This window comes from Oreochromis aureus, linkage group 20 (genome assembly GCF_013358895.1).
Source record: "Oreochromis aureus strain Israel breed Guangdong linkage group 20, ZZ_aureus, whole genome shotgun sequence".
NCBI classification, from domain to species: domain Eukaryota; kingdom Metazoa; phylum Chordata; class Actinopteri; order Cichliformes; family Cichlidae; genus Oreochromis; species Oreochromis aureus.
In genome coordinates this window covers 18,553,360-18,567,426 of record NC_052961.1, presented here as the reverse complement: position 1 = coordinate 18,567,426, position 14,067 = coordinate 18,553,360, and the positions used below count along the sequence as shown (strand labels likewise).

Sequence of the window (14,067 nt, the reverse complement as noted above, 5' to 3'; positions counted from 1 at the left end):
AAAAAGAAAGAAAGAAAGAAAGAGAAATAAAAAACTATCAAAAAATAAATAAATAAAACAAAAATAGGTGTCACCCTCCCACCACCCACATTTAATTTATGAACGAGAGCGTCTGTTGCAGTGCTTCTGTAAATGTACTACTGCATGTCTAAACAAGTACAGTCAAAGGTTTTGGAAATGTCTTCTGTCGTTGCTTCCTCCAATCATCCTATTTTGCACACACCCCCCTGCAGGGATTATATTTCTTTCGTTTTCATTTCCCGGAAGGGTCCATTGTGAAAATAGTAGCGTTTAAAAAAAATCTTCGAGAGTATTCGTTTAAAAGTGAGTTTTGTTTGAGACGTGATCCGAAGTTTTTTTTTCATTCGTTTTTTTAAAAAACCTGCTCGTCTGCTTATGAGGAAATCACTCTATTTTCTGTGCAGTCGAGCAGATTAAAGGACATTTCCATGGAGAGCATTTCCCCGTCACCTTTGATCAAGGTAAGTTAGTCTTTCGGGGGCAAATCTTTTAATGCTGTGTGGTCTAAAACCATAGACCTAGAATCCGATTCAGTTTTTGTTTGAGTTTTCGTGACTTAGTCGTTGGACCGTGACCAGCAGCTGTTGTTTATGAGTGCTCTCTGTTGCTCAGCATTGCTGTTCCAAAAGCTGCTGGGTACTGTGACTATAGCCATTTGTATTGATGTTTTGTAGCAAGAAAACAGTCCTCCATCGATTATACGTGAAAAGCAAGTCAACATTCATCCCACTGTGCATCACTCCCCACCTACCCAAGATCCTTTGGTTAGTCCTCCCACTCAAGAAGACTTGTGGCATCTGCCTGGAAGGCTGAGTGAGTTAATTATCCTCTCTGTTTGACTTATCCTGACACTAGTCTACTTATCTGTTAATGTTAATTGCAGATATAACTGCAAATACACATATGCAGCACCTTCTGCAAGCACATTTGATTTGAAATTATGCATTTATTGTTTCCAGGAATTAACCCATCCCTGTGGGATAAGGATGACGTATCCCTGTGGCTCCACTGGGCTCAGAAGGAGTACTCGCTGCGCCGGCCGGAGAAGGGGCGATTTGAGATGAACGGCAGAGCCTTGTGCCTCCTCACTAAGGAGGACTTCAGGCGCCGCTGCCCCAGCTCAGGTGGACAAGAGTTAAATAGATAGAAGTCACCCGTTTCTGTGGCTGCATTTTCATATGAAATCCTTCATTTTTCTGCAGGTGATGTTCTGTATGAGATCCTTCAGTGTGTGAAGCAGCAGAGGAGGAGTGTGGTATGCGACCCGCCTAACACAACTCCTCCCGTGGCAGCTGGACACCTTCAGGGTCCGGTCGGCTGCCAGGTAATCGCTCACACAGTCCAAGAGCCACAGTCTCCCAAAGTCATTGGAACCCCGGGTGAGTAAAATTAAGGAGTGCATTTATGAATATATATATATACTGCTATACTACAGTTCAGTGTAAAGGCAGACAGATTTATTTGTACACAAGTTGTAGACAAATGGGTAACTCAGAGTGCTTTACATGGGGCAAAAAATAATGCATTAGATCATCAATAGAACTAAAAAGGAAGAAAAAAATTGAGTAGAACTTAAAGAAATTAAAAGAAATTTAGCAGTGTGCTGTGTACAGTAATAAGAGCAAATTCAACAAAAACACACAGGGAGAGAGAAATGTTTTTGTTTAGATTTGAATGTGGCCAGTGATTGGGCACACTGAACATTACCTGTTGGTCTGCATACAAAATAATAGATAAAAGCACCTTTGGTTTGGTTCTCATTAGAGGCCCTGCCTCTTTGTAAAGTTTTAGGAGACTGACAGGATCTTTAGTCTTCAGGAACAATTGTATCCACATAAAAACTTGTTTATTCTGGTTGGATCGTGGGTGTGAATACTTCCTGATCTACCACATCTGCAAACACATCACGTGGGAATCCTTTCTCTTTCCCACTTTTGTTTTACTCTACATGTGAGGACATCCATTGACTTCTTATCCCCAGAATTTAAAGACTGACGCTAATCAGTGTTTGCTTACCCCTAACTGATATGCTTTCCTTTGCTCTATGCTTTTTCTTCACATGTAAGTAATAGTGATTTGCTGGCAAATATGTAATAAACCCTCATTACATAATATTCTTTTGTGATTGGGTACTTTAAAAGATTGACTTCTCTGCAAAAACTGATTTTACATCTCCATATGTCAGATGTGTTGAGGAGTTATCACATAATTTATGATGATAAAGAAATGGAAATGCTGAAGTACCAGAATCATAAAGGGTGTATGACTACACTACACAAAGACACACACCCAAAGACACCCACAAACGTTTGTCAAGCAAAAAACTGTATAATCTTTCCCAGAAAAAAGATGTATTGGTCATTGTTCTGCAGTTTCCTGGAAAAAAGTGATCCTTTAACTCTCAAGTTCAGAACAACGACTTTGTTCTGTGCCCTGTCTGCTAGTAGTAAAACAGTCTTTGTGTTAAACATTAGCTTGTGCTAAGCCTGATATTATAAAATGTTCACGTCGCTGTAAAGTCACTTTTACTTTCACTTTAGCATTTCACATTTCCTCATATTTCTGACTCACAATTTTACCCGCTTTCACCACCGCAGTGTTGGCTGCTGTCGGAGCCACTGTAAACAGCCAGCCAAAATCAGTGTCACCCCTTACAGATCGCCCCATCTGTTACACTTTGTCTGCGCCACTCACACAAAATAGTGAGTATTACAAATGGCCATACCAGAAATAAATTGTCCTGCAATTCCTACTGTTTCAGAGGCTTCATTTCTGTGCCTCTCTCTTTGTTGCATTCTGTGTCTGTGTCTCTTAGACGGATCAGCGGGTACCTCCACACTGCACCACAATCAGGATGAGCGTAATCCCCAAACGAAGAACATCATCCCAGAGCCTCTGAACCTCTCCAGTCGAGATAAGCCAAGGAGTCCGCTGCACAAGGCAAATGGTCGCATCCCAGGTATTGTTACAATAATTTGTTGACTATTGTGCTCTTTACTCATGTATTTGATCACAGAAAAAACCGAGCGTTCTCACTCCCGGGGCGTAGCATGCTGACATTTTGTCACGTCCCGCGGCGTTCGTGAGGAACGCGAAAGGTGACCTTCTGCGTTCTGATGGTACGCCCCGGGTTATGGCTGAATTCCAGTGGTATGACGGTTCCGTGGTAATATACGTTCCAGCCATGTATTCCAGCCCTAAACCTAACCTTATCCCTAACCCTAACCATAACCCTATTGCTAACCTTAACCAGCACAGAAATGGCATGAAATAGTGTTTTCTAAAGCGATTTGAAGAAAATGAACGAACATGTGTAGATTGAGTCCCAACGGTTCTCATGTTTTCTCATTTTTCCGATCTCGTCATGTAGGAACGTGTTGGGTACCCGAAAGCGTAAAATGTTGACGATTTGTCACATAGCGTAAAATATTACGCTTAGGGAGTGAGAACGTGTTGGAAAAAACACATGGAATTGTTAAAACTGTGTCTCTCTAAAAAGTGAAGAAAAAAAAATCTCATACACCATAAACAGCATTTTATATACTATCAGCAAATGCACAGTCACCAATAACATGAACACAGTCAGTTTCCTAGAAACAATTTTAAGTCCAACAATTTGGATTTGTTTGTGAGGTAAAGGGCAAAACAGACACAACATCCTGAAGCAATAACCCAAAAGTGGACCTGCGCTTTAAACATTCAATAGTTGGCTATTTTATTCTTTTGTTATATCTACATGAATGCTCAAAACAATATATTAATGTCAGGCTTACAGGTACAGTTGTGGTGAGAAATTGCCTTTCACTCATCATGGGCATGAATGTCATGGTAATTTGAGCACCCAGTTCTTGTTTTCTAAAGTCATTAAAGATATCTGCTGTACAGTCATTCCTCCTGGAAAAAGAACAGGTCAAATAAATCATTAAAAGATTTAAATTACCATGGCATTCATCCACATGATTAGTGCATGTACACTTTTGACCACACCATGTATATACATGTTTATTGGAACATGGCACTGAGATTGAGAAATATTTCAAAATACTAAATAGTACTAAATTGAATGTATATTTAATGACAGTAGTGTAAGTTTTGCCAACATGTGTGTTATTACTCTTTTAATCATGGCCAGAGTGCAGGCTGCTGTGGGATTATGTGTATCAGTTGCTTTGTGATGACCGTTACCAAGAATACATTCGATGGGAAGATCCGGATAGCTTGGTTTTCAGGGTGGTGGACCCCAATGGATTGGCACGTCTCTGGGGAAACCACAAGGTGAGTTCCCAGTTCTCTGTGCTTTATCCATCAGGAAAAATGACTACACAGGTGGAGAGAAAAAACAAAACAAAACAGAAAAAAGCAGGGAACATTGGGGAATAGTGAATCATGTAGTGCATGACTTGCATGACTAATGATGCATGATCTCTGTTTACAGAACCGAGAAAATATGACCTATGAGAAAATGTCCCGGGCTTTACGGCATTACTACAAACTGAACATTATCAAAAAAGAAAGAGGACAAAAACTCCTTTTCAGGTCTCTACTCCTTTCTTTGTCATCCCCTTTCTATTTTTCTCTTAAATAACATTCAAACTCATCCTTCCTGCCTGTTCGTTGCCTCCATTCAGGTTTCTGAAACTCCCTCAAGATATCAGGAAACAGCAGGTCGAGGCTCCCAGCCCCCTGGAGCACACTCCACCTCACGATGGCGACTTCCCAGACTCCAGTCCTACACAAGAGTTCTCTGAAGACCATTTTGAGGTTTCCCCTGATCGGACATCTCCACAGCCTCCTCCGACTGGTGCACCAGTGAGATAGAATAAAACCGTGGATCATGTATAGCAACATGGCTCTTACCGAATAAAATAGCAGGTTGTAATATATTTATCTTGTGGTTTGAGCTTTCAGGGGAGGAAAAAAATGCATGTACAGTCTGAAAAAACACAGTTGTGTTGTTTACTGTGAGATTTTTTTTTTTTTTTTTTGTCTGAATCAATGTGTGTATAACTGTGATCTGGGTAAACACTAATATTAAGAGTGAGGAAAACTGTGAAATGAATCACAGAATTATCCAGCCAGCAAAATAATCTTCAAGACTTAAAATTATCTGCTTTGTTCAATATAATCACGTAACAGATGAGACTTATTTTTATAAACTTTACAGGTCTTGCAGCTATGGGTTGGAAATGACAGTCCAATAACAGGTTAATAAGAGTTTAATAACAGAAAGGATACATAAGAGAGGATAAATAACTGTTTTTGTTTTGAATGCTGGTTAATATGCAAGCTTATTTCCACCACTGGAAAACAATTGCCATCAATAAGTCAAAATGTCAGGTTATTATCTCCCATTTTTTGGTACGGTATCTGAAAATTTCAGCTTACTCAGAAGTAATACCTTAAAATCTTCAGCGTAGTTCAGAATGGGATTTTTACAAATTGTTATTATTTTTCAGTGGTGGAAAGCAGCTTTTTCTACCCGTAGGTTAAGTATTTGGTGTTTCATTGTGTGTGTGTGTGAAACGTTTGCATTGAACTTGCTTTGGAAAAATAAATATTTTATAACGCGTATAAATATAATACTAATTGTGTGTTTTTTTTAAACAAACAAACAGACAAGCCACAAAAAATGAGTCATGAACTTGGCATGCTTCAAAAGCTGATTATTCAATTATGTTGAATATTGCAATATTTAAATACTGTATCAGAACATATCCTTTCATATAAATGTTTTGCTGAGATGAAAATTATAAGTTAACTTCTTATGACAAGACAAACGTCAGGACAAAAATAGATAGTTGTTAAACAATTGAAACATTCACTCTTGACAGTTGAATGGTCTGAATTTTACCAGCAGGGGGTGCTGTTGTCAATCTAATAGGATTTACAATTCAATCATTCAAACACTCCTATTTTCTACAGTGGTTTAGCTGGCTTTTGAATATTTTTAGTCTTAAGAAAAAGACAAAAAGTCACCACATGTTAAAAGATAGGCAGGCCTTAAACAAGACTGGCTGAGCCATGGCTGATTTACTCGTCATCTGCGGATGCTCATCTTTTACTACACCCATCTTTGACAATGCAATTTTTACAGTTATGGGCCTAAAAACATTTTGACCTGTTAGGTATAATAACTCTGTTCAGTTGGAGCTTGTAAGCTTGTGTAGAGTGTTTCACAGGCTTTTCTAAAAAGGCATCTTACATATCCATCTAAACTCTGTCAGTTTGATGCTAATTAAACAGATTAGACAGATGGCAGCACAGAAATAGGAATAGACTGTAAACTGACATTTCAGCTTTTTTTTGTTCCCACCTGAATGCAAATCAGTTCGATAATTTACTTATTCAACATGTCGATTTTATCCGAATAGTATAAAAGAATCTGTTTCATTTAGCTTAAGTTCATTTGAAACTGTCCAGGTAGATGGCATGGTTTGAGCAAAATATCAGAGCAGCTTACGTTACATCATGGTTTTCCTTCAGTGTCTCCTCTAATATCCAACACAGCAAAAATAAGTCAGCTTTACTTAAAAAAAATGCATGTAAACTCAGAGGAACCAAGTAAAGTTAAGAAAGTTAGAAAAGCTAGTTTATTATTGGTGTATAATGCTTAATGAGGTACACAACACACGCACACCAAATTAATTTAATTTTTAGAAAGTCAAGAGTAGCCTACTTGCAGACAATAGTAACATTATCTGTCAGGAGTCAGAGATCTCATGTGACTCCTGTGTCCAACAGGCAGCACTGCATGACGTAAAGATCAGGCGGAAGCCAGTAATTGCTACAGGAGCCTGGGTCATGCTAAATCACTGTTTCCAACTTTAGAAACCACATTCACAACCAAGTGTTAACACGACTGAAGTAAAGATCACAACTCGACAAAATGAGTGTTTTAGTCTTAGAGATTAACAGTCCCATTAGTCTCCAGTGCAGAACCTTCTATACTCTGAAATATCAGTCAAGTAATTATAAGTTAAATATTGAGTATCACTCCTATATATGATACTGATAAAGAGAAGAATGCATCGCAGAAGCGTTTTATTTGCAGTTTATGTGCACTCAGTAAAACTTTCCACCTTCTCTCATCTTGTTTAAAGTGTTTTTTATTCAAATAGTATATGATATGTGAAAGTATTTTGGTTTATGCATTGCAACCATGGAGCTACACAACCTCCCAACATTAGAAATCCTTATTTTACCCCCTGTTCACATGAGCATGACCAACACGCTATGTCTAATTGCGATGGATTTAAAAACACTGACTGTGAAACCCTCTCCCAAGATCTGAGTGGATAGTTCATCTAAGTTCGCCTTAGCTTGTTCTCCTTTTTTTGTTTTTAAAAAGAAAAGTTTTTCGCCATTTACAATATTTAAACAGATCATTGAAAAACCTTAGAAAATGACCCCTGGAGTTTCCAGTTGTCAGTACACTGAAGGTCCTCAATCCATCTCCTTTTCTGGATCAGGCTTCCTGGCCACCTACCAGTTAGGAGTCGCCCAGTGCTTCCTACATTATGCACCTTGGATACTACACTCCGCACCTAGTGTCCTTGGCTCATCGGCTGGATCTCTGGTAGCAGCTGCTGTGGTTTGTGAAATGAATCTAAGTAAGTGACTCTTTCGTCTTTATGTTCTGCAGTGACGTCTGTTGGATGTATTTATTACACATTTATTCCCCCAATCCTCTAATTTACAGTTACCATTCGGGATGAGATGATTCATTTTGCCAAGAAAGTGAAGTCTTTTACCCTTGGACCACTTAACCCCTCAATCAATTTTTTTCACTGGCTGGAATGTATTTTAAACAAGCATCTTCCGTCTAATGCGCACCAACTGGCCAACGGTCGCCTTGCTGTCACCATGACCCGTCTGACAGATGGCGAGCAAATTCTCATGTCTGACTTTGACTCCAAAGAAGATGTAGTACAGGTAAGTTTGCTCTACTGTTTTGGAGCTCAGAAATAAGAAATCAGGTAAGAAACAAACTTTATAACCATGTTGACTAAAAACTGTTGTGTGCTGTGTTCAGGCGCTGCTTTGTAGCTGTTTTTTGCCTGGTTACTGTGGTTTGATACCTCCATCATTCAAAGGAGTAGTGAGTATTTGGTGGCCTCACAAATTCCCTCCACGCACCTTGTGAGCCTGTTTTCTAAATAAAAATCCCAAATGTTAATCTCTGCTGCAGTTCTATTTGGATGGTGGCTTAAGCGGCATTCAGCCTATAGCACCTGGATCCTCCAGTCGCACATTGACCGTATGCCCATTTTCTGGAGAGAGTGACATCTGCCCTGGCGACGCACCATGTGGGCTGGACATTGTAACGCATGGTGCCACTTTCAAGGGCAATTTGGACAACAGCTTCAGGTTCATCAATGCCCTTTACCCAATGACTTTGGAGGTCAGACCCAAACTATATCTCGCCATATCCTATACTGTCTGTATCCTCATCTCTATTCTCAATCTATTATTGTGTAATAGTAGCAGTTTGTGTTTAACATTTTTAGAAATGTACCACAGGAAATTAAACATTAAATTACAAAACATTACATAATTTTTGATCTTTTATTTCACTGTGTCACATTTAATTATGTTTATGTCATTTTTCCCCCTCCAGAATATGGAGGAAGCCTTCCACAGTGGCTACAAAGATGCTGTTCATTTCCTTCAGAGTAATGGTGAGTCAGGTGCTAGTCAGAGTTAAAAACAAACAAACAAACAAACAAACAAACAAACAAACAAACAAACAAACAAACAAACAAACAAACAAACAAACAAACAAACAAACAAACAAACAAACAAACAAACTAAAAGTTTTTCTTGGCTAAACTTAATCTACCTAACTTTCTCTTTAATTCCTTTCTCTCATGTTCAAAAGTGTCCCAAGGGCCACTTAGCGTTAATCAAACTATCACATGGCTTCATCTGGAAACCATGGAAGATGAAGAGGAGAAGAAGAAGCTGGAAAACGGGACCACCAAACTGACATCTTTTATAGACAACGGAAGCATTCAGATGAGCAACTCTACTACACAGGAAGCTGCACAATATCCTCCTCTCCATTTTGGTACGGTGAAAAATGGTATGTTTTGAACACACTCACAGGCACAAATATTACTAATAGAGAAATAGCAATTTTATAGCAATGTAAATGAAATCTGACATTGGTCAGTTTATCAATGTGATGTCAACAGAACGATGAATGATTTAGTAGAACAAAATTGAAACAAAACATTCATATTGTTCCACTTTGCCTTTGCAAAACTATCTTTGTTCCCGTCTGCCTTTCAGTGTTGCTGGGCAATGTGATGACTTATCTGAACATGTTTGGACTCCCTGCAAGAATCCTGTCCTACCTGCTCCTGCCCCTCATGCTGTCTTATTATGCTGTACTGCAGAACAGGGACAGGTAATGAATATACTGAACACAACACAGACAGGCAGCAGAAATTTTGTGTGCTCTGAAGCTCTGAAACTCTCTGTGTTTTTGTTTGATAAACAAAAAAGAAAGAAAAAAGCTCAGTCTTTTCACTAATGACCATAAAATTTCTGTGATGATGTAATCATCATGAGGTTGCTGGATAATTCCAGGAAACGGCTGCTAACTCTTGGCAAAGAAGTAGATGGTGACACAATTCTGTAATTCCTATTTTTGTGCAGAGACGTAATGTGGTAATGTTCTTATACTGTTATTGTCTCATACCTTTTAGAATTACTGATAGCAGTGCTTTCCATTGTTTATCATTATGCAGCACTACATTAGCTGCAACCTGCAGCTATTTACTTAGCTTCTTTTTGTTTTTAGAATGACTGATCTCAGCTCACCTAACGTTCTGCAAGGAAATAAATAAGTCCCAGATTGTCAGACTATTGCCTTAAACAGAGGCAGCATCTCTGCAACACATCCTAATCATCCCAATACAGCACGATAACCAGCACCTACATCTCAGACTGTACAGACTGAAGTTAGCATGTTAAAAATTAAAGTTCATGACAGTACAGTTAGAGAAGATTGAACAAGGAGGAGTTTTTTTCTAGTAGTTGAGATGGCTTATTCTCTCCAAAAAGAAGATTGCAGCATGCCTTAAGTTTACAAAGTTGCATCTGTAAAAAACAAGACATCTGGAACACTGTGGAGAGACAAGATCAACATGGGGATGTTGGATTAAATGCCCTGCGCCATATTTAGAGAAAACCAAACAGAGCATATCGGCACAAACACCCCATACAAACTGGTTCTGCCAGAGTTTCGCTTCCCACTGTCTCCAGTGTGGAGCGCCTTGAGACAGTTATTGTTGTTTTTTGGCACTATATAGATACACTTTAATTGAATTGAAGAAATCTTGTAAAGAAAATGGGCCTAAATTCCTACACAATGATGTGAAAGACTGATTAGTCATACACAAAAAGCTCTTGCTGTTAAAGGTGTGCTTAGTTTTCTTAGTTTTTTGCTAAATCAATAATTACACATTGTAATGTGTCATGTTTTATTGTTCATCTGAGGCTGTATTTATCGCATTTTAAATTCTGGTGAGGACCAGATGATATTTCCTAATACGTAAAGCCTCACAATTAAAGACAGTGTATTTTCTTTTTCACATCACTGTACTTGTAGTTTGTTATTTACATTTAATGGCTTCATTAACATCTGTTATGCAGATGCAATCACTGTGACCTCTCTATTTCCACCAGGCTGGAGTTGTTGTTCAAGCAGATGCCTGAGTTTCTTCTTTTGACTTGGCACACCATGAGAGTTTTCGCCTTTTTCTTTTTCGAAGGAATGGTCTCTACCTTCAAGAAGAATATAAATGAAAAGTAAGATGGCATCTCTTATCTTAAATTATTACACTGTTTATTGCGTATAGGATTTATATAGAATTAGTTTTCAATCTCAAGTATTTTAGCCAAACTCAACTGAGCTTGAATATCTGTGTTTTAGCATCATGCCGGTCATCCGGGCGCTGTGGCAGAAAGACCAGGCACAGTCTGAGGCATCACAAGGCCGGAGGCAGCCATCATCTTGCAATGAATTTTCTTCACATTCAGAGAATGCCAGTCAAAAATCATCTCAGGTTTACAAGAAACCAAAATAACAGTCTTTGTCAAATACTGATGTAAACAAGTGAAGTGCATCTTTGTACACTTAATCAAACATATTTTGTGAAGTGAAGCCTGTGTGAGTGCAGATTTCCATTTAACATGTTTTAAAGTGTTGAAGGTTGAGTTTAGAGGCTTGTAATTTACAAAAGCTGAGTAAAATATCTGTATCTATGTTTTCATAGTTTTGAAATTGTATTGCTGAGGCAGTGGAGTGCAGACCTTCACCGAGGTGGTAGTTTTGTCATTATTGGTTCTTTAATACTCAACATTGTGCTGGATGTAGAATTCTTTAAAGAATTTATGAAGAATTTATGAAACCAACCAGTCAAACAAATCTATACCTGAAGGTGTTTGACCTGAAGATGGTATAATGTAAAAGGTAATTGAAAGGTGGTAATTAACCCTTCAGAATCACTTTAATTTCCTTGGAGAACATTATAACTACAATCTTTAAAATACACTATGGTTAAGCTCTTCTAGAAAAAAGTCAACACGGCTTACTCTTCAAAGAAATTAATGAAATGTTTTATAGTTTAAAGTAATTTTTAATACCTAAGCACAAAATGTGACAGAAATGCATATGCAAGTGTTTATGGCATGTCTGAAAATCAAAAAAATGCTCCTGTTTTTCTACAGTAAGTGCTCTTTCAGAGTTTAAAAATCAGAACATCACTGACAAAAACACTCATGGTTAAGAATTTAGCTGCAGGGTGACGGTTAGTCCTGTGATGAGCTGTTACAAAATAGGGCTCTTTCATTTCTCAGCCTTTTCAGGGTAATCGTTACCTCACTATCATTTTACATCGATTCGGTGGTGAGTCTCAGTTGCCTATGGTGTGTCTTCATTTCATTTCCAGACCCAGCTGCTTAAAGATCAAGGAATTCTGGGAAAGGGCACAAATACTAATGTGTGACATGGCAAGTTTGCTGTCGAAGGAGCAGAAACCTACTTTCTAAGGCTTATTTGCCTTTTATCAAGTCTTTGTGTTGCTTTTCTAAAATTTAGCTGTTAATAGCTCCTGTCTTCCAGTCTATTCTTGATGCTTTTGGTTTCATTTGAGCAGCCTGTTGCTATAAATTAGGCTATATTCAGTTGTAGCCTCAGTACCTTCTTCATGTTTGATGCTTTTCTGCTTAATGACATTTACAGTATAAAATAAAGTAGTTTTTTTTAAAATGATATTGTGTTTGAAAAATAGCTTTTATTCCAAACTACAAAATCCAGCAGGATTTTATCTCAGTTGCTGAAATGTGAATCACATCACATGCATGTGCCTGCTGCATCTGCTTTTTCATGCTGTTGGGGAAAGAGAACAGTTTATTTTTAAATAGCCCAGATACATTCTGTACTTTTACTTTATTTTTATTGTTTTTACAGAGGCCACAGAGATGACAGAAAAACACATCAGTGGTGTCTAGACAGGCTTAAATCAGGGGTGTGGCTTTATTAACGAAAGTACACCGCATTCTCGGGTGACCATCTAATCCACCTTTCACACTCCTGTCTGAATGGTAACATGTGTTGACACAGAGAGGAACAGATGATTTTGATCTCTCAGTTCCATGTCCTTTTTCATACAGATGGCCTGCTACCTGCAGAGAGATCCTCTTATATAATAAATGTGGATGGATGATACAGATAACACACACATCTGGTGCTGTTCCGCATCAGCCACTGATCCAGCCAGTCAACTGGCAGTAAGCTGGCTTTGCAAAGAAAGAAAGATGCCCTTGCTGGTTTTTCAGTTTTTGAGAGTATGTGGCAGACTTGTCATATGAAGACAACATGGGATAAAGGTTGGAAATACATAAGTTCTTTTTTTTGTGTACTTTTAATGTTAAATTAGAAAAACTTATGCCAAACTAGGTCATAACGTAATGCAGAATGAGATTCATCCTCTGTCAGGATACAATATGTAAAAAATGTAACAGCATTCTCAAAAAAATAAAATAAAATTGATGAATGCATTTTCTATCGGGCCCTGAGTTATATATTGTTGTTTTTGTTTTTTGTTTTAACTGGGCGCTTACTCGTCAAACCCTCTGCTCAAAAGCAATAAAAAAAAAATAAAAAAAATTGGACTGACATCAGTAAAACTGAGTTCACATTACTCACTGCCTCATAACGACGATATCTCTAAAAGTACATTACTTCTTCAGTAATCTGCAACACAGTGATTATACCATAGTGTTTGCTACGTGAGGAGAGGAATAATTGATTCTTGTTTTTTTTTTTGCTTCTTTCTGAAATTTCTGTCACTGATAAAATGCTGCAGAGACACATCTGGAGGTTGACTTATTTTTTAATGATAGTCTTAATGTTTTCTTGTTTCTTGAGATGATGAAAATGGGTTTTGACAAATACTGCCTTAAAGGTATAGGTGATCTCCATCTGGTTCTCTGTGCTATTAAAGCACACATGCACAGATAAACACAACGTCAAACCAAGAAAAACACATCAGATATGTCTCTCTCAGTAAAAATATGTATCGAGTGTTTGTGTGAGAGTTTATGCTTGTTTATCTTTGCCCAGTGTCGCTGAATAAAACAATTCTATAAACAAAAGTGAGCCAAAATCTCTCCTCAAGTAAATACAAAAAAAGCATTTTTAAAATTATGATTTCATTTATTAAGGAAAAAGCTCTCCATATATCTACCTGGCCCCATGTGAAAAAGTAGTTGCCCCCTAACGCTAATAACTGGTTGTGCCACCCTTGCCAGCAAGAACTGCAATCAAGTGTTTGCAGTAACTAGCAATAAGTCTTTCATATCACTTTTAGTCTACTCTTCTTTGAAGGATTGTTTTAATTCATCCACACAGGAGGGTTTTCAAGTATGAACGGCCTATTTAAAGTCAGGCTAAAGCATCTAAACTGTTGCTTTGAGTCATTCGGAGATAGATTTTCTGCTGTGTTTCAGATCATCGTCCTGCTGCAAAACCCAAGT

At 38.1% G+C, this 14,067-nt stretch overlaps 2 protein-coding genes across 2 annotated transcripts; both read left to right on the top strand.

The window, feature by feature from the left end:
- Positions 1–24: 24 nt before the first annotated feature.
- Positions 25–5,596, top strand: etv7 (ETS variant transcription factor 7). The gene is made up of 9 exons (XM_031753240.2): positions 25–482; positions 696–834; positions 981–1,145; positions 1,224–1,400; positions 2,619–2,723; positions 2,837–2,980; positions 4,154–4,296; positions 4,457–4,557; positions 4,650–5,596. Exons 1-9 carry the CDS (start codon positions 450–452, stop codon positions 4,837–4,839), a joined length of 1,197 nt encoding a protein of 398 aa, XP_031609100.1. The 5' UTR covers positions 25–449; the 3' UTR covers positions 4,840–5,596.
- A 1,735-nt stretch (positions 5,597–7,331) lies between these two features.
- Positions 7,332–13,102, top strand: LOC116330832 (patatin-like phospholipase domain-containing protein 2). Its single transcript, XM_031753278.2, has 9 exons — positions 7,332–7,631; positions 7,721–7,953; positions 8,054–8,119; positions 8,210–8,422; positions 8,639–8,699; positions 8,900–9,103; positions 9,313–9,430; positions 10,714–10,836; positions 10,961–13,102. The coding sequence occupies exons 1-9, from the start codon at positions 7,424–7,426 to the stop codon at positions 11,112–11,114; spliced, it is 1,380 nt and encodes a 459-aa protein (XP_031609138.2). The 5' UTR covers positions 7,332–7,423; the 3' UTR covers positions 11,115–13,102.
- The last annotated feature ends 965 nt before the right edge of the window (positions 13,103–14,067 follow it).

Coding starts and splice junctions, on each gene's coding strand:
- etv7 (XM_031753240.2), top strand. CDS start 450: ATGGAGAGCATTTCCCCGTCACCTTTGATCAAG. Junction 483..695: donor CCCCGTCACCTTTGATCAAG/GTAAGTTAGTCT, acceptor GATGTTTTGTAG/CAAGAAAACAGTCCTCCATC. Junction 2,981..4,153: donor GGCAAATGGTCGCATCCCAG/GTATTGTTACAA, acceptor AATCATGGCCAG/AGTGCAGGCTGCTGTGGGAT.
- LOC116330832 (XM_031753278.2), top strand. CDS start 7,424: ATGACCCCTGGAGTTTCCAGTTGTCAGTACACTGAAGGTCCTCAATCC. Junction 8,700..8,899: donor TCATTTCCTTCAGAGTAATG/GTGAGTCAGGTG, acceptor CATGTTCAAAAG/TGTCCCAAGGGCCACTTAGC. Junction 10,837..10,960: donor AAGAAGAATATAAATGAAAA/GTAAGATGGCAT, acceptor TCTGTGTTTTAG/CATCATGCCGGTCATCCGGG.